Source organism: Lepisosteus platostomus, chromosome 14, assembly GCF_059453375.1.
Source record: "Lepisosteus platostomus isolate fLepPlt1 chromosome 14, fLepPlt1.hap1, whole genome shotgun sequence".
In the NCBI taxonomy this organism is placed as follows: Eukaryota; Metazoa; Chordata; class Actinopteri; order Semionotiformes; family Lepisosteidae; genus Lepisosteus; species Lepisosteus platostomus.
Window position 1 is genome coordinate 2,499,814 of NC_142624.1, and position 20,009 is coordinate 2,519,822.

The 20,009-nt window shown below is 56.5% G+C and overlaps 1 protein-coding gene across 2 annotated transcripts; it reads right to left on the minus strand.

The window, feature by feature from the left end:
* Nucleotides 1–1,350: 1,350 nt before the first annotated feature.
* LOC148648683 (somatostatin receptor type 5-like) lies at nucleotides 1,351–18,642 on the minus strand. 2 transcript variants are annotated; one of them, XM_088606485.1, is made up of 2 exons: nucleotides 18,256–18,642; nucleotides 1,351–5,020 (listed from the first exon to the last, which is right to left on the minus strand). In XM_088606485.1, exon 2 carries the CDS (start codon nucleotides 4,960–4,962, stop codon nucleotides 3,337–3,339), a length of 1,626 nt encoding a protein of 541 aa, XP_088462611.1. In that variant the 5' UTR covers nucleotides 4,963–5,020; nucleotides 18,256–18,642; the 3' UTR covers nucleotides 1,351–3,336. The 2 variants fall into 2 exon arrangements, with proteins under 2 accessions (XP_088462611.1, XP_088462612.1); XM_088606486.1 differs by lacking the exon at nucleotides 18,256–18,642 and adding an exon at nucleotides 9,767–10,605.
* Between the last annotated feature and the right edge of the window lie 1,367 nt (nucleotides 18,643–20,009).

Sequence of the window (20,009 nt, forward strand, 5' to 3'; positions counted from 1 at the left end):
GGGAGTCTCCTTTTTTAAATAGATTTTAATAGAGAGACCATTAATTTAATAATTGTTGTAGCCACTAAGTCTTGTGAACTGGTTTGCGGGTTGTGGGCTGACTCGTCCAAGTGTATGTCCTGAGTGGCTCTAGGGTGTGTTTTTGTAGTTGACGATTTCGCTACCCGTTTCTCTCGCAGCTCGCTACCCATGGGTACTGGAAGACCGGCGTCGGTTTAAACACGTACGTCCTGGAGAAGGTTGCGTGGCTCCAAAATGTTGACCGAGTTGAATTAATTATACTGCAGCTTCCGGCTCTTTTCTCCCCACTGTTAACACCAGAAAACACCCCCATAAAAAGACCCCCCACCCCCACACCCCTCTTTTGCGGATGACCTTGTGCTTCCATGTGCCACGTTGGTCCTGCGCTCTTCCCTGCAGCCCTGGGAATGAGGCGCGGTCTGGGAACGCTCGGACTCTGTTTGCGGGTTCCTACAGGGAAAACGACAACTGCAGCTGAAAGGCAGCCAGCGCATATTAAATCAAGAGTGATGGACTGCCCAGCAGGAGTAAGCGAGTGGAACTGGAGAAAAGCAGATCTGATTGATCTGTCATTACTCTAGGCTCTCTTAGGGCTTCTTGGTGGGGGGAGCGGCGCTCGGCTCATCAAACTAATTGGGCAGGCTCCGGTCAGAGAATTCGGCTCGGCTCTCCCTGCGCCTGTGCTGGGGGGGATGAGTGCCCTTTGCACTTCCATTCGATTTCCCCGCAGGGCGTCAGACCCACCACCACTCAATTAACGTAAGGAGACTCTTAATTAGCTAATCAATCCTGCTGCTGAAACCCGCTTCGGTAATTAAGTCTCGGCGCTGCCAGAGCTCTGTTACGAGACTCAACTTCTTCTCTTTTCGCCCGAGAGCCGGGAGGGATTCAAGATGAACACCTGGTAGAGGAAAAACACGTAGGTCCAGCCAGTGGTGGGGAGTGTTGGAATACTGGCCAGCCCCCTCGTTGTCATCGCGCATGTGTTCGCACTGGCCAGTATTGCAACACGGGCTGCAAGGGAACAGGCGAAGGTTCATTCCACACGAAAAGAAAACAGACCCAACTTTGCGTCTCTTTTCCTTTCAGTCTGGAAGAAAGTTTTCCCTGTTCCTTTCCTGTGCAAGGAATTGGCGTGGAGGAACTGGTTTGCAGCCTTAATGTGGGATTTAGATGGAATCGGATTGTACCCGTAAATTGTAAATGGCCAGTAGACTTGTCTTGGAACAGAAGACTCTTGCCCACAAGGGAGCCCCAGAATAAGGAACGCTCCCCTGACGCTTGTCCCTGTCTGATGAGCCCTGTGAATGCATTCCCAGCTGCAGTCCGTTCTCAGGTCTCCATTGCACTTCAGTTTATTACAACCAGAAACACTTGATTGTTCAGCGATTACAGGCTGGGCAGACACGTACAGCAGAAGGTACATTGGCTACTGCACGATCTGTTCCCCAGGCGCCCGGCCGCGAGCACGGCACAGATTCGCCACCGTCGCGCAGGCCGGCACGAGAGAGGTGTTCCCCGAGGGCCGGCCCGCGCACAAGAAGCGAAAAATCACACGTCTGTGCTGGGAACAGGAGAACAAAACAATATACACACAGTCACTCTTACATTACACCTTGTACATGACCACACACATATGCAAGAAATAGATTTCTGTAATGGTCTGAGAGTGTGAGCCAAGCCTTAAAGGGGACTGTCTGTCAGCTTTAAGGCCTCTGTAGAGGCACCTCCTGAGAAGCTTGCGTGAGCAGAGGGGTAAAAGCGTTCTTTTTCAATCCAGGTTGGACAGTGGGGGTTCGGAACAATCCGAAAGTTGGCTAAATCTTTTTAAGGCATTTTTCTTAAATGATGGGAAGAAGTGGAAAGGTCCAGGGGTCCACAGCTGGATGTTTGTGATTGGGGAGAAGCCTTTGAGCCAGGTAGCCACCTGCCCCCCACCCCCACACTGTGTAGATCTCCTTTAATAAGCGTCAGAAACTTGCTTTCTAAAGCTGTTGGGGGGCCACGAGCGGAACGGAGAGGAGGAGAGAGAGAAGTGTGTGAGACCATGGTTCCGATGTATTTATAATCGAACGCCCACTTGGGGGGGAAGAGTCAAGCTTGGGATCGTGGGTATGTGTCGCGTTGTCCCCCTGCGCTCATTGAGCACGGGGAGTTGTTTCAATGGGGATATTCGCCGTGGAATCGGTCGAAGAGGAGGCTGACTGTTGTGGAGCAGGGGCTTGCACAGCTCAGTTCCAGGAGGTTGGAAAAACCGCAGCACCTGTCCCTCCACCTGCCTGGATGACTGGACGACTACATTGGCTCAGGTGTTGCTGTGCATGGGAACAGAATATTTTACAGTTCCAAAGTTCGTTTACTCGTGGTGGAGCACATTTTCCGCAGAAAACAAGCTTCTGTCTGAAATCCCTCGGATGGGACCCCCTTCTCTCACGGGCACTTGGAGACCTCAATCAGCTTGGGCAGCCCATCTGGAGGAGCTGGGGGACACCCGGGCAGGAGGAGGGACCCCAGAAAAAATGCAGGGGAAACTCCTGCACGGAAGAGGCGCCCCTGACTGTAGTCGAATCCAGGAAACCAGAGCCGTGAGGCTGCAGCACTTGCCGGCTTCCCAGCATGCAGCCCCACGCATCTGGTTTTCTCTTCAGGCAGTAATTGGTTCAGCCGGTTCGTTAGGTGAGTAACTGATTCAATGAAGTAATGAACCGGAGGCGAGCGGACCTGTATTGAGGAGGCAGCTCTGTAATAACCCAGTCCCCTTCGCAGGCTCTTTCCAACTCTTTCCTCGTGTGCCCTATTATTGGCAGGACCTGAGCCCCGCAAGCTTCTGCCATTTTCAAAACCTCGCCGCGGAGTCGTGCCCTCCTCTGGGTTTTCCGTCTGCACTGGTGTAATCCTTTTCCCCCCGGAGGATTCCTGCTTCGGTGCTCCCCTCGTTGCATCGTCGATGAACGCGCATACCGCGGGACCACGGGCCGCGGCTCCTCCCTCCCTCGACCGCGTCTTTTAGACGTGGCCTACGCTGTGCGGATGTCAAGATGGAGGTGGCACTTGCAGTAGTAACGGTTGGAGAAAACTTCGTTCGGGGTCTACGAGAAAGCACAGGTGGATTTTAGACAGCAGCTGACCGCCGCTGGGCTGCGTCGGGAAGTGTCCTGGTGCCGCGGTGGCTGACGCAGGAATCCCGCGGGGTACTTCATGGAGGATTTAGTTGGAAAAGAGGTCGGATCGGGGTGGGGATCCAGCCTCTGCTCGCTGCAGGCTGTACCGCGGCGGGAATCCTGGCCCCAGGTCTCTGTCACGGCTGCCTAAGGGTCACAGGTAGCTGATCTCCAGCAAGGTGTTCTTCTCCCCAGGCTCCTCGGGTAAGGGCTTCATGCTGCCGTTGGTGGCGCCGTTGAGCAGGCAGGGGGCCGGAGCCGGCGCTGTGCCCGAGTCCGGCGTCTTCCCGTTGGGCTCGGCGGCTTTCCTGGGGTTCCGGGAGGTTGGGGAGACGGTGGACGTCCCCGACCTCTGCCCTTTGGGCAGGAAGAGGGCCCGGGCCGCCTCGGGCTGCCCGTTGCCGTTCTGAGCAATGTGGCAGATCTCGGTCATCTCGGTGGCCTCCCCGTCCTCCTCCTCCTCCGCCTCGTCGTCGTCGTCATCGTCCTCCTCCTCCTCCTCCTCGGTCCCCCTCCCCCTCCTCCTCCTCAAGACATCCCTGGGCTCCAGCGCCCGCTGCCTCCTCCTCCTCCTCCTCTCCTCTTCCTCCTCCTCTTGCTGCCCCTGCCGCCGCGGTGGCGGCGGCTGCTGTTGCTGCCCCAGCTGCCCCGGCTGCCCCAGCTGCCCCGGCTGCAGCCGGTGGGCCGCCAGCTGCTCCTGGCTCTCGACTTTCCGGGAGGAGCGGCACAGGGTCTTGCGGAAGCCCCTCTTGAAGTTGTCCGACAGGAAGCCGTAGACGATGGGGTTGGCGCAGCTGTTGGCGTAGGAGAGGACCACCACGAAGAAGTAGACGCCCTTGGGCTCCTCGGGCAAGGCCACCACCAGGTTGATGATGTTCAGGGCGTAGAAGGGCAGCCAGCAGAAGACGAAGACGGCCACCACGATGACCACCATGCGGGTCACCTTGCGCTCGGACTTCTTGCGCTTGGTGGAGGTGGCCCGCACCTTCTTGCCCGAGCTGCGCACCTTCACCACGATCAGCAGGTAGCACAGGCAGATGACCAGCAGGGGCCCGAAGAAGCCCAGGGTGGAGGTGTAGATGATGAAGGCGGCCCTCCACACCTCCGCCGGCTGGGGCCAGTCGATGTTGCAGATGCCGCCGCCCCGGGGCACGTCGGCGAAGATCACGACGGGCAGGACCACGACGAAGGAGACGGCCCACACGGTCCCGTTGACGGCCTTGGCCACCTGGGGCTTCCGCCACCTGCAGGAGCGGATGGGGTGCACCACGGCCAGGTAGCGGTCGATGCTCATCACCGTCAGGCAGAAGATGCTGGTGAACTGGTTGATGCCGTCCACGGTCATCACCAGCCGGCACATGAAGGAGCCGAAGGGCCAGAAGGAGAGGGCGTTCTGCACGGCCAGGAAGGGCAGCCCCAGCATGAAGAGCTCGTCGGCGATGGCCAGGTTCAGGATGTAGATGTTGGTCACCGACTCGGTCTTGGAGTAGCGCAGGACGATGTGGATGACCAGCGTGTTGCCCCCCAGCCCGATGATGCACACCGTGAAGTAGATGAGGGGGATCAGCACCCCGGCCACGCCCGGCCCCGCCCCCTCCCCCTCCCCCTCCCCTGTGCTGTTGGGGAGGCTCCCGTTCTGGAAGAGCTCGCCCAGGGCCAGGCCGGAGAGGAGGGCGTCGCCCGTGGGTGGGGGCAAGAGGGAGGGCGGGACGCTGGCCCGGGCCTCCGACAGGGACGGGGCCATCCAGGTGGCCTGTGGTGGTCCAGGTAAGCTCTCCATCGAACCGCGGCGCAGGAGTAGCCTCTCTCAGTAGCGGCCCATCTCGGTGGCTCCTGTTCTGCAGAGACACAAGCAGGAAAGACTTGGGTGAAGCCATACTCCCACCACACACCCCCCAATCCAGCTCATCCAGAAATCTGCTCGCCCTGTTGTCCAGACTGTCAAGCTCAGCTCACGGTCTGACGTCTTTTGCATCAAAGGTCTGCTACATAATCGGTCTAATTATTTCATTAACTACGCTGTTCTTAAAATGTCTCGCCAGACTCGGAGGTGTTCGTATTGGTAACTGTACTGTGACAGAAGTGCATTTTCCCCCACGATCAATTGAAACTGTGATTATAACTTGAGGAAAAGGTTCTATATAGGTCTCTTTGAGACAGTGATTAAGTTCATTGATTGCTCAGGTTAGCCTACAACCCAGAAGACGCCAGACACTCCAGGACGTGAGTCTGACACCACGGGGGATGTTGTTCCTCTGGCTCCGGTCCCTCGGTTCCTGTGTGGTTTCAGTCCTTCCTCTCCCCTGCTGCACTGCCAGCCCTGCCCTCCTCTCCCTCCCCCTCCTCTCTCTGTTCTCCTCCAGCCTGTCGGCCCCCTGCACGAGTCAGAGGTCTTCAGGGCCAGCCTACCTTTCCGCCCACTTAATTATTATTTATTATTATTGCAATCTTCAATGATCCAGGAGGAAAAACGCGCTTGAGGGGGGAAAAGAAAGGTGTGGATCAAGCATCTCGTTAAACCAATTAAGTATCATTCAATTAAGTAACGAGCTTTTCCACAATGCACCCCCCGCCCCTCCCCTCACCAGTCAACCCAGACCCAGGATTGGGAACCCCTCCCAAAAGACAATAATCTACAAGGAAGAAAAGGCGTGGGGAGGGAGTAAACGTTTATCAACTCCGTTCTGCAGAGCAGAGGAGCTGGGAGGAAGGGAGAGGAAGAGCGAGTGTCTGTCTGGGCGCTTGCCTGGAGCCTGTTGACACCCCAGCCAAGTCAAACAGAGCCGTTCCTGGGCCAATACTGCAGCCTTAATGGCCCCTAATTGACATCTTTTCCGTAACCTAGGAGAGGAGCCCTGCTCCGGGAACGCAGTGCAGAGTAGAGGGCTTCGGAGGGGACTGCCTGGGTTTTTGTGTTCCGAGTGGCCGCGGTTCAGACCACGCGCGCGGAGAGAGCCTCCTCTCTTTCAGCTCCCCCTCGCGCCGGCAGATCCATCGTCCCGAGGCGCTAGAGCAGACCACCCTGCTGCTGCTGCCCGCTTCACGGCGGGGGTGACCTGCTGCCCCCGCCGGCTGTGTGCTCTGGAGACGGGTTGCCAAGCCGGGACCGAGCCCGAGGCGTGTTGCTAATGCTCCAGACCCGCGGCCAGCGACCTCCTAATGAAGTGCTTCGTTTCCTCTAAATCTAATTCACTCGGCGCGTCGTCCCTCAGGCTCAGGTCCCCCCCGACGAATTCGCGTCTGGCAGTCGGCAGATTTCTCCACTAACCGCCCAAACAGTGCGCGCATACCATCCGAGTCTTTCTAAAGCCAGCCTCACAGGCTGCAGCAGGCTTGTGTTACAGACCTTCGCTCTGGCAGGAATGGCGGGTGTGGCGTTCCCCAGTTCCCCAGAGCTGGCTGGGTGGGGGGCCGAGTGTCTTCGAACCCCAGCCACAATCCCAGCGACGTCAAACTGGAAGACCATAGGCCAGGTCCTGTTCTGGGTGAGGTTTGTTATTTTTATCACCACTACTTATTAGAATTAATTATTTATCATTATTCAAGTGTTATTATTATTATTATTATTATTATTATTATTATTATTATTATTATTAATTAATAACAGATGTCATAATCATCTATTGTTTTATAGAGCAGCTTTTCAAATTGCCTGGGGTTAAAATCCTAGGGCACGATTCCCGGTTCATTTGCCTGAACGCGTGAAAAAAGCGCGGCTCATTTCACAGAAAAGCCCTCTGCCGCTGTTTGCGGAGCATGACCAGTGTTCCGTACAAGTGGCGGAAGAATTTAATTTGGGCCAGCGGATCTGAACGCCCATTAGCACCAGCTAATACCAGCTGAAGCCAGTCTATAATTTCTCCCAACAGCACTCTGCCTGACAATCTGCCTCGCGGGTGCTTTCCCTGTGTCAGGCCTTCTGCCTGGTGACTCCCTGGATGGCTCAACTGGACACAGCTTAAGCTGGACAAAAGGTCTGGAAGCATACAGCAGATACAAGGACCATTCCTTAGGTAGGGCAGTATGATTCAACCCTGCTTCATCCGGTTATATAGGGAAATGATCATCCTCATTGAGAATTAATAGTATCGTACTGAGAACTAGGAATGGTGGCATTATGGACCAGCTGAGTGGACTATTGATTCAAGTCAGTAAAGACGTGCCCAGGATCCCAGATCAGAGAGGACTGGAGATCCAGACACACACCTGCAGGGATTTCATTGCTTAGTTCCATTAAAGCCTTAATTAAACTAAGAATTAAGTCGTTGGACTGGAATATCTGAATGCTTCCCTTTCTGCTCAGGCGTTGGGGAGTTTACGAGACGGATGGAACGCACCAGTTAACGAGCCGAGACCGGCCGTGCAGTCAGTGAAGGGCTCAGCTCAGCTGTGTGGCCGAGAGCTCCGCTGGAGCAGAAACAGGCCGCTGTGGGTGGGTTTGTGTGGGTGGGGGTGCCCAGGGCCCAGGGCCCAAGATTGGGGACCCCTGTGTTCCAGGGTGCTCCAGTGCTCCAGAGCCTTAGGCCAGCCCCACACAGAAATCAGTTGCATCCTATAGAAGCCTCTGAGGCCCAGCGCCCCTGGGGTCGGCGTGCTCAGATCTTGCAGCAGGTATTTTTAACTTGCCCTTCTGCAGCCTGGAGGGGGCTGGGGGGCAGGGTGACAGGAGAGCCCCAGACTCCGACCGCTGCAGCAGCCGGGTGATCAGCACAGCCCGGCTAAGAGAAGCAACAATAATGGACAAACTAGAGCAGCATCTGTGTGGCAGTGGGTCCAGGTTTAAAATCAGGCTCAAGAACACAGGCCACCTGGCTCGCCTTCATTTCTTTATGCTGCATTTCAAGAGCGATGCTTTTTTTTCCCCCATGAGCACTCAATAGTACTTTCTCAGCCTCTACAGCCTGGAGATCACAGCCAGGGTCCCTACAGCCTGGAGATCACAGCCAGGGTCCCAGTCCAGGATGAGCCCCTACAGCCCGGAGATCACAGCCAGGGTCCCAGTTCAGGATGAGCCCCTACAGCCTGGAGATCACAGCCAGGGTCCCAGTCCAGGATGAGCCCCTACAGCCCGGAGATCACAGCCAGGGTCCCAGTTCAGGATGAGCCCCTACAGCCTGGAGATCACAGCCAGGGTCCCAGTCCAGGATGAGCCCCTACAGCCTGGAGATCCCAGCCAGGGTCCCAGTCCAGGATGAGCCCCTACAGCCCGGGGCAGTGGATTTATGATCTGCACAGCAGTCTTTTCCCAGTTGGAAAAATGTCAGATTCCCGACCTGGAGACACCCTCCAGACTTTTGCAAAAAAGGGTAACGGCCTTAACAGAGACCGTGCATGACCTTGTTCTCCATGAGGAGCCTTCTGAATCCCCCCAGCTGGTGTTGGGCTTTCAGTTCCATTGGCGTTGAATTCTTTTCGCGGAGGAAGCACTCAAAAGGCGCTCCAGATCCTTAGAAAGTCGAGGAGGGGGCGTGGGAAGGGGCGTGCTCTGGCGGAGGAGACAGGGGGAGGGGGCCGGTGGAGAGATAAGCAGTCCCGCTGCGCTTGAGTGCGATCAGGGGTGAGAATGAGCCGCGAGGGGTCATGCGACGCTACAGCTGAGCACACATGTTCAATCTCTTTATCACAGAGGCGGCACACATTAATCACGAGCGCTCGCCTTCCTGGAGTGGGGGGGCGGGGCAGGAATGACTGGAATATAAAAGGAGGTGTCCAGGGATCCCATCCCTGCTCCTCTTGCTGCTGGTCCAAGCAGAGAAGCTGCAGGAGTCCAGGCTGCTTTGCTCCCCATTATTGCGTAGCCGTATGCAGGTTGAGTGTGATAGACGATGGACTCTAATAATAAGAATTCCTGAGCTCTTTTCTGGACACCCCACTCACAGCGCTGGACAGGTCATGGGGATCCCCTCCACCACTACCAGTGTGTACCCCCACCTGGATGATGCTCCAGTCCGCTCCCCACACACCAGCTCTCAGTGGGGAGGAGAGCAGAGTGATGAAGCCAGTTCAGAGAGGGGGGTTATTAGACCCTCATGGGTAAAGGCCAGGGGGGAAATTTGGCCAGGACACTGGGGTTACACCCCAACTCTTTTTGAGAAACACCCTGGGATTTTTAATGACCACAGAGAGTCAGGACCTCGGTTTTACATCTCATCCGAAGGACGGCGCCTTTTTACAGTGTAGTGTCACTGTCTCTATACTGGCTCCATCTGCATGTATTGATCTGATCAGGGGCAGCAGCAGCACTGTCTCGCTGCCTGTGGGTCTTTTTCCAGCAGAAGGGTATTTAAGGTCCTTATCGCAAACACAGCTCAAGTGCATGACAGAAACTCCTCAGGGGCAATTAAGAGAAGTCCACTGCGTGTGCCTCTGGGAAAGGCAGGACAAAAGGCTTTTCCTATCTTACAAGGATGGCAGTGTGTTTCCACTGGAGTGCAGCAGTATTGCTAGCTTACCTACAGGACTTGCGGATATTCTCCATGTGCGGCGCTTTGTACATTTTGACCCTGTATATAGTGTTTTTAAAAGCCTTCAAAGCTTATGAATCTGAGCGTGTATCTAATATAGATTAAAAAAAACGCCCTTACCTCTGTGGTCTCGGTTTCGTCCGCGTCTGAAACCAAAGCACTGTGTGTGTGTCACAAACCCTGGAGTTTGCCCTTTGCTGTCACGGATGTAGGAGGTGGCGAAGCTAAAATAGTCGCCCTCGTTCGGCAGCCCCAACTGGTGGTGCTCCAGCCAAATAGATTTCAAGACTAATGTGCGACATTAATCAAGGCTTTAACAGCTCGGCTCCCTCTTCCCAGAAGACAGAGCCTCGCAAAGCGACAGAGCCGCCTGTTTCATCCACCTGGTCTCCGCACGCTGCAGCCAAATGCCTGGTGGGTAGAGATTGCTTTGTTGTCTCAATTTGTCCCTTTAATTGATGTAGGCATTGAGCAGAATTAAGAAGGCGCAGGCGTGCTCTCGAATCCATTTTCAAAAGCATGTTTCAGTCATGCTCTGGCTGTTTCTGGCTGAACTGCTCTGGTCTGGGTCCAGCAGTGCGCAGATTCACTGCACTTCGTCAGAACTAGTCATTTCTTCAGCTTTGCACGTGGAAACGTTTTCATCCGTTTCCAGTCAACACCAGACCTCTTTACAGATTCGTTTCCTGGAGCTGCGAGGAGGAGTTTTCCACCTTTCTTTTGGGGTCCCACCTGACTGCGTGATGCCGGGAGAGGGCAGGCTTTTAAGGTTACCCCTCCCTTTCTGAAACCGAGAAAGGTACAGTGTGTATTGAAAGTTGATTTGGCTGGTTTGGTTTTTCATAACATTACCAGGAAATAGCTTTGCGCCGAACAAGGTAGTGCCTTACAGATATAAAAAAAAATAATGACATGTTTTTTCCTGCGTTTCATGCCCACTTGTAATTTTCCTATCTTAATTTGTAAAAGGGAAGATAAGTTTCTGGCCAGACTTTATTCACTGTAGCCAATGTAAACATAGATTACTGGCATTATTTGTTGGAGTAATTAGTACTTAGCACTACTACCTCCAAACATGAAAGATTTCCAATACTTTTGGTGTCACTACAGCACGAACGCTACAGAATACAAACTACAGCTCTTAGCAATCTGTAATATTACTTTCTTGATCTGGCCGACGCGTTTGCCCAGTCCACTTTTTTATACAGCTTATGCAGATGAGCATGTTTACTGAAGGCAATCAGAGCGAAGTGCAACAGCTGTGCCACCCAGGATTTGAACCTGCCACCTTCTGGTGCCCACTGCTGCCTACGTTATATGATAAGGTGAGGACATAAGCTATTTAGTTTGTTTCTCTGGCCTGACCCATGACCTCATGAATACTTGTTTCTCTTCTCTGTCGGGGTCTCACGGTACCCCTTCACTCTTTCTCTGACAGGTCACGATTTGGATTACATTGTCCAGTTTAACCCACTATCTCCTGCACCACCTCAATTTTTATTAATGCTTCCGGCCATTATCTAACTGCTTCTTCCAGTTCAGTGTCATCGTGGAGCTGAGTGTATCCCAGCAAGCAACGGGCACATGGCAGGGTACACCCTGGACAGGACACCAGTCCATTTCTTAGTCTGTTGTGTTTGTTTAGGCTCATTCAATTAAGGAGCGCCTGCAAATGAAGGTACATCCCACGGGGAGCTTGCGAAGGAGAAGGATGGGGGGGGGGAGGGGAAAAGGGAGGTGGGACCACCCACTTCGCACCCGTGCAAGATCAGAGCGGGGGGCTGAGCTGAGAACTGAACCTGAACGGGACGAAAACGGAACAGGATTGATCAAATGGCATGAAATAAACCAGGGGTGCACAGCCCCGTTCTTGGGGAAAAGGCTGTCTGCTTTTCATTCCTCTGTACAGAAAAATATTTTCTTTTTGGGGGGGGGGTGCGGGGACAAGCCCCCACACTGCCCCTACGCCCTTCTCCACCATCCGTGGCCCCAGCGCTGGCTGCCCCCCCGTTAATCCAGCTCCTAAAAGAGAGCCGCGGAGCTGCCAGCGGGCCACATTCATCCCTCTCCCCGCTGCTAAATACATCTTGTGCCGCCGAGCGAATCGAAGAGCGGCGCGATCAGATGGCGTCAGCCTCCCGGGACAGTTCACCGGGCCGGCGGGGGGGGCGCGCTGTTCCGTCACACCTGACGGCGCCTCCTTTCTTCTCGAACAAGCTTGAGCGCGGTTCTGCTTCCGCCTCCGAGTCCCGGCTGCCTTCGCCTCACCCGGCTCCCGGATGGGGGGGGGGGGGGTCTTTATTCCACATCACCCGCCCGCGAGCACCCTCTCCCTTTTCATCGAGCCGTGGAGCAGCGGGACAGCAGGATCGTGCTCGAACACGATCGGCACAAGAAACTGGACATTTAGAGCTAGTCGTTGTGGTGGGATAGTGGGGCAGTGGGCAGCATTCCAGCCTCGCCGTGCTGGGGCCCTGGGTTCGATTCCAGACCTAGGGTACTGTCTGTGTGGAGCTTGCACGTTCTCCTCAGGTTTTCGTGGGTTTTCTCCGGGCGCTCCGGTTTTCCTCCTACAGCCCAAAGACCAGCTGGTAGGTCGTGGACTCTGGGAAAACTGGCCCTGGTGTGAGCGCGTGTGTGTGTGTATCTGTGTGTGGCGTCCCATCCAGGGGTGTGCCCCGCCTTGCACCCAGGCACAGCCTTCATTCGCTGGAACGTTGACAGGTTCTAATAAAACGACTTTTCGGAGCAGGGCGAGTGCGCGCCCAGCTCGACCTATGGCACGCGGATGTGAAGCTGTGCTTCCCAGAGGACGTGAACCCGTGACCCCTCTCGGGGGGCCAGAGCCCCCCTCCCCCCTTCTCTGATTGTGCTCCATCAATCGGGATGCCCCGGCCGGGCCCTGCTCCACCCGCTGTGGAAACACCACAGCGGAAGGGCCTCAGGCGAGAGGAGAGAAACGCTCCCCAGCAGCAGAGGAGAATGGAGAAACGAGTACAAGACCGCCGAGCAGCTCTCCGGCCGCCAGGCTTGATAAGAATAATCCCACAGCAGCCCGCGCCTGAAAGCCCTGTTGATCAGATACGGCTCTTCTTATCGGCAGAGTGGAAAAGCCAACAGGCCCTGCGGCTCCAGAGCCTTATCAGGAGATGGGGGCTCAGAGCACCGAGGCCCGGCAGTGAAGGAGGCCCTTCTGGAGAAGCTGGGGGGGGTGGAGAGGGTGCAAACAGAACCGATTACCAGGCCTCTCGGCGGATGACAGATGAGGGCGAATTTCCAAGAGGCAGATCGAGGAGGGACCCCTAACGCTAACGAGCAGACGGCCGCGCGCCTCGTCTCGCCCGCCACCCGTGCGATCTTCCCCGGGGAGAGAGGTTCGGCGCTCCAGGCGGGGGTCGAGCAGCAACAGGGGGAAAAAAAATAAATAAAAGCAGCCCCCCTCTTCTCCGAGCCGCTCCGGGGGGACGGCTCTCGCGGCTTCTTCCTCCACCGGCGGCGATCTGGGTCTCTGTCGCCTGAACAGAGCAGGCGGACCCCCGGTCAGGGCGCTGACGGGGGGGGTGATGAGTTCAGTAAGAACCAGCTGAGCCCAGCACTGCACTGATGGAAGGCGGCAGGTGGGTGGGGAATGGAACCAGCAGCGAGAGGCAGCAGTGCACTGGGCCAGAAACCCAATCAAAAACACATCACCCTCCGTGTCGAAACCCGGTCTGATCAGCCCGGCAGGGCCAGCGCCCTGGTGATTCTCCCTGCAGCCCGCGGGGGGCGTGCCTCTCCTGCTGCCCCTCGGCCTAGCAGCCGCCCCCCGAGAAGGCGAGATGAGATAGCCGGGCAGCAGCTCTTGCTGGCCAAAACCCTTGCAGGGCGGCCCGTTCCAGGGCCGGACCCTATTGGGGGTCCTGGGTCGGCGCTTTTGCTTTCGGCTTATGTGTCTGGGCAAGTGGAAACGAGCCCTAAAAAGCTCAGGATCTTGACGATGGGAACCGGATTCACCGGAGACAAAGGAAGATCCAGGTTCACAAAAGGTCGGCTGGTTTCTGGGTTTTGAAATCCCAGCGCCGGCGGCCCGGTTTTGAAATCTGGGGACAGGACCCGACTGAGCTGTGGAAATGCTGGACGGGGAATTGTGCCCCCAGCTCGACCTGCTGCTGGGTAAGGTCACGTCAGATTCCGCTAGGCTGGCAGAGCTATCGGAGATGTCAGTTTACATACAGAGCCACCTTCAACCAGTTTTGCTCCAGGGGCGCCCCAGTTTCTGAAGCCTTTCTGTTGCTAAAGAGCGGGGAACCCCAGTCCTCTCCCCACGCCCCCTCGGGCACCCTGAGCGTGTGTCCGATCGAGAGCTGATGCAGTGGAACGTCGTTCTGGTTTTTAGCGCCCGGTGCGGTCCAGCTGGGGAAAGAAAGATGAAGGACGCGAAAAGCAGGTCTCAGTCAATCAAGTCACCACGCAAAACTGGAGCGAGACCGGAGGGCCAGAGAAGAGAAAGACATCATAAGGAGAGCATTAAACTCACAAGATATTTTCAGAGTTTAGTGCCCACCAGTAAGGTGGTGAATCAATTGCTCTTATGAAGGTCTTTAAATAGTCCCTGTTCATAATAATAGGAAAATGAGGGTTTTTTAAAGTGAATTGCGCAGAAGATTCTCGTCCTTTGCTTTCTGCAGGCACCCTGCGTAATTGTAAGAGACGTTAAAGCGCTTGTGCACCTGTTAAAAGACGGAATGCGATCCGGGAGAGGCGCAGGGCGACGCGCTGTACGACGGCTCTGGTGGTTGAGCAGGCTGTTCAAACTCTTTTTTATTATGTTTTTCGAGGATCAAGAGCTTGCAATCCGCCCTCCCCAATAAACGTCTTTCAGCCGAGATTATAGAGCTGAAGGCGTGAGATCCCCACCCGCCGCGTGGAGCCCATTCGCGGGAGATAGCAGAACGCCTCTGAATGAACGGTACTGACAAATCGCGAATCGTGCAAATGCAGATCAAGGCCGTCGCAGGTTCATAGGGGGCAGGTGTACAGGGGACATAAAAGCCTCTTTTGTCAAGTGATGCTGCTTATCCTAAGAGGCAGATTGTCAGCTGGAGTGCGGAGCGCGTTTTGCAAAAGCACCGCTAATTGTGCTTATGGTGAAGCACGCATTTATCACAGATGTTGTTTTTGCTTTTCTCCGCGCGCCGAGAGCTCCGACCTCGCAAACAGATGCACACGACGAATGCCTTTTTAATCGGCTCTCACACTAATGGGGCCGCTTTCAGGAACGCGCCCGCTGGCTTCTGGTGTTGAAAGGTAGTGGGGGTGGGTGCGGACCGTCACGTGTCTGTGCAGTCAACCCCTGAGTGTCGTGAACATTGGGGGGGCTCTCTCCGGTGAGGGACAGCTGCATACCCCCTTGACAGACACGCCTCCTACTGTGTGCCACTCAAGGAAACACACTCCCCAGGCAGGGAGAGATCATACAAACTGCGTATTACCTGAGATGGTGTGTCAGAGTCTTGGCATAGCTGCATAACAGAGACAGGCAGGTCTGCCTATCTACCTACCTACCTGGGTGCAAATATTCGCACCCATCTGCCAAATGGCTTAAACTGCACGACTGGACCACATCTATCTGGATCGTAGGAAAACAATGGCATGCTGCTCAGCTACTTGTTAACAGTGCTTTTTCAAGATCTACTAGTAATCCGCAGTTCCGTCAGTTTAAGTGAGGAACAAGAGCCTTAGAAAAGGTGACCAAACCAAAGGAGGCCATACTTGGTTTTTGCTCACCTGTAACCTTACGTCAAATACATTTTGCTGCCAGATGTCCGAGCTCAATGTGTCTTTAACCCTGCCTCGTCTCCGCCCAGCATGTCATTGAAAGCACCGCTGTACAGGATGGGTTGCAGCTCAAAAGGCTCCAGGAATCATAGTCTGTACTTCAACGCCTGGAAAAGCTCTTGATCTGGTCCCACTGCATTAGTAAGCCGCAGACACAGACACCTGCCCCCCGTCTGAGAGCGAATCAACTACTGCAGCAGCCTGCGATGTTACAGACCTCTCAGTGTAGCCAAGTATATGTGTTGGCCGTCTAGAGGAATGTCACAGGAGTGATTTCGACCTCGACATTGTGTTTTATCTACTCTCAGGGACACCTGAGGCACGCTGGAGCCCCACACTCACACAGACACGCACACGTGCCCATGCACACTGGGCAGGACACGCACATACTGGAGAACAATCTTACCGCAGGTCTTTGGACTGTGGGAGGAAACTCATATAGAGAACATGCCCTCCCCCCACCAGAAATCAAATTCGAACCCAGGACCCAAGACAGGGGGTCAGGGACACTGGATTTGTTTGAAAGGTTTCTGAAAACTGCACAGCCCAGCCCTCGATCCTTCAGCCTGCGCGCTCGACAGTGGGGGAAGATGTGAAAAGTACGTCAGCCCGTCTCGGACGCCCTGCAAACGTGGCATCCCGGGCAGGGGGGCAGAACCGAACGGGAGCCCCTTTTTCACGGCCGGGCTCCTGGAGTCGCTCCTATTCCGAGAAACGGGTGGGAGCCCCCCGGGCGTCATCCGTCCTGGTCTGTCGAAGCGGAAGATCGTGCCGCTCGAGTTCCTGAACGCAGCTCTTGGGAAGGGGCAGGAGCAGGAGGGGTTCCTGGACGCAGCTCTTGGGAAGGGGCAGGAGCAGGAGGGGTTCCTGGACGCAGCTCTTGGGAAGGGGCAGGAGCAGAAGGGGTTCCTGGACGCAGGTCGTCGGCGGGGAGCTGGGGGCTGTGGGAAGTGAGGGCCAATTTTCTCGCTAGGCTGAAGTGAGCGAACTCGCTAAACGAGCACTTACAGGAGAGCAAACAGAGGGGGAGGGGGAGAGGGGGGTGGGTCGGCGAAATCTGCCCATTGGGCTGCTTTCCAGACGTCTCCCAGATCCCGGAGCGGCGCTGATGGGGAGAGAGAGCTCTTCTCTGGTGGCGAAAGAGGCTGTGGCCGTGGGGCAGTGTGCCCCCCCCCAGTGAAGAGCACGTGGTCAAGTCGGACCCAACACGACCGAGTCCTTCTCGGACTCACGTCCCGGGTCTCGAGCCTCTGCAGTGGGGGGGGGGGCTCCGCCACCTCTTGAGGTCTCCCCCCTCGGCCCGGCAGGACCCAGAGACTCCCAGTGGATCTTGATCCCGGAGCTGGGGGTCCAGTGGTCGCAGGATTGGGGACGAGCAGTCCTCCTCCCGGGGAAGACGGGCCCCTCTGTCTCCGCCGCCCCTGGGAGAGCTCACCATCCGCCGGGGAGCCCGCGGTGTTCCCCCGATGGCGGGCCGAGCACGGCGCTGAGCTCGAGAGGACAGGGCAGCCCCTGGCGCCACACAGAGCTCACGGCGGTGCGCGGGATTCCCTTCCGCCCGGCGCCGGGCGCTGGGTCGAACGCCCTCCCCACTCCTGTGCCCGGAGGGACCCCGGTATCGCCTGGTGTTCATTCCCGCTGGGCTCTACATCGGGGGTGGCGCAAACCACCCGGGGTGCCCCCAAGTCCGAGCCGGATTTGCCAAGTGCCATCCCACCCCCCTCTCATGTGCCGAGATGTGTGCGCTCGGGGAATCGGCCGCCCTCGACAGTCAGGGGTTTTGGCAGGGCGCCCCCTGGTGGTCGGAGGCCCCAGCCCGCAGGGGCGCCCCGCTCTCCCCTAAGGCCAGCCCTGCCCTTTTATCGCCAGAGCTCGTGTTAACTGATCTGCCTGCCTGCTGGTTTTTGACTTTCTTTCGCCGCGCTCGGACCCGGGTTCCCCAGCTAAAAACGGACCATTTCCAAAGCCCTCGTCCCCCTCGTTGGCGCAGGTCTTGACGAGCGAAACGGCTGCTACGCGCAGACGGGTGGGGAGGACGATGCGTCCCCCGCCCACCCCGTCCGTCTGCTCTCCTCCCGGCTGCCGTGCCTGAGCCGGGCCGATCGGCGCAGGGCTGATCCCAGGCGCCGCACCCGCCCCTGTCGACTCCGCCGGAGCTGAAAGCCGGCGGGAAACTCCGCCCGGGGGGGGGGAGAGAGAGGAAAAACTGGAAATCGGCAAACTGGAGGACACGCGTGTTCTTCGGCACGGGTGGGGCTGGGAACCCCTTGAATGAAAGCGGTAGACTGAGGGGGAAACGGGTCTGCACCCCACTAAGGCTGACCACAGACCCAACCCCGGCTAGGAACATCCCCGCAGGCCGATTTCGGACCCTCCCCTCGGGAACCCCTAGCCTTCAGGAATGTCGGACGGTAAAAAGCCACTTCTGCGTGGACGCGTCGGGAGGCGGAATTGCGTGTGCACTCTGGCGGCTGTTGGCACCTTCCGCCGGTATTTGCGCACATTGCAAGAGACACCCCCACCACCGCCACACACACCTTCAAAGAGAGCGCAGATAAACTTGGTACCGCTCAGAAAATAAATACAAACCAACAAAAATATATATAAAAAAAACAGGCGTACGCGAACACCGTTTCCACTTGGGAAGCTAAAAAGATATAAAACAGCATTACTCCCAGGCAAGCGACGCCGCGCGTTACGGCAGAGCAGAACCAGGCGTTTGTTTTTTACCTCCAACGTTAATTTCCCCAGGAGGGAGACGCGCACACAGCCAAGGAGAAACACGGGCTTACCTGTCCGCCCTGTGGGATCTTGTCGGAAGTTGTTGGACTTCGGGAAAAGCTGCCCGGCTTGTATCCAGAAAGGAGGGTCTGAGGGAGCTAAGGACCGGCGGAATAGCTGTCAAGGAGGGGGAGGAGGCAGGAAATAAAGAGGGAGTCGCCGTGCGGAGCGCCTTGGAGCTCGCGGCGTGAGTAATTAATTAATACATGTGTTAATAGACACACAAACACGCGCGGTGCTTTCGCCAGCTGCTGCGCCCGCTCGACTGAGCCCGTGTCCATTAACGGGCGGGAATAAGTTGGCCGTATCCAGGTAACCACTCTCTCGCTCGCCGAGTGCTGGCGCTGTGTGCCGTGGGAGGTGTGGATAAATCACTTTAGACTTCTCTCTCTCTCCCTCCCTCCCTGCTTGTGTGTGTGTGTGTGCGTGCGTGTGCGCGCTCGCTCTCCTTCATCAGCCCAGGCGGTTCGGCGTCAGTGCAGGGGCAGGGGCTCGAGACGCGACGTCGCGCGGGGAAGCGCGTGTGTGTGTGTGTGTGAGCGTGGTGGTGGTGGTGGGGGTCTTCAGGGCACGAGGCAGCCTCTGGAGCCGGAGTCTCCCATCCTAAAATTCCCGGAGAGCCCCGGTCCGGTCTGGGGGATACTTGTCAAACTCCTGATCCACTAAGCAGTTCAGTCGCCCGATCGAGTGAGCACTGTCTTCAGATCTTCCGTCCAGATCGATTCCCGAGTGGCTTAGCATTGCGAATACCCGCCCGATCGGCCGCAGTTACACTGTCCCCCAGTCGAGAGGAAAGGATGGTTTCAGGGTCATGACCTGAGTTACAGCCCCTGCCGGGGAAATGTGGACAGATCCCAGAGAGCCCGTCCCTGTACTGATGGACACTGATGCAGTTTCTCAAACTGCAATGATTTCCCCATAATACTGATAAAGACTGAGCCCAGCTGTCGTTTCCCTTTACGCGCGTAAGGAGACAGCGGTGGCTCTGAAAACCACAGCAGGAAATCGTTAGACTGGCGAGCAGAGGCGCTTCTCCGGCGCCCTCGGGTTCTGGGCGAAAGGCAACGGGTCAGTTCCGGAAACGAGCCCCACCCCCACCCCCCCACTTCTGCGGGGTCGCCCTCTCGTTTGCTGCTTAATAATAAGGTATCTGCATCCTCGCGGCGGCCTTAATTACTTGTGACAGCGGAGGAAAACGAGCTTGAAAACTCGCCTGGCTTTGCGCCGCGCCGCGACCTCCCCCGGGGCCTCTCGGGGAATCGCGCGCCCAGCGAATTCCTTAGACTTATATAGCGCCTTTCTGGACAGGCCACTCACAGCGCCGTGCAGCTTAGGGGGGATCCCCTCCACCCCCACCAGTGCGCAGCCCCACCTGGATGATGCTCCAGTACTCTCCCCACACACCAGCTCTCAGTGGGGAGGAGAGCAGAGAGATGGGGATTATTAGGAGGTCATGATGGGTAAAAGCCGATGGGAATTTGGCCAGGACACCTAGGTAACACCCCTACTCTTTTCGAGAAACGCCATGGGATTTTTAATGACCACAGAGAGTCAGGGCCTCGGGTTTAGGTCTCATGCGAAGGACGGCGCCTTTTTTACACTGTAGTGTCCCCCATCTCTATAATGGGGCATTAGGGCCCACACAGACCGCAGGGTGAGCGCCCCCTGCTGGCCCCACTCACACCTCTCCCAGCAGCAGCCTCAGTTGTTCCCAGGAGTCTCCCCTCCAGGTACTGGCCAGGCTCACCCTGCTGGGCTCCAGTGG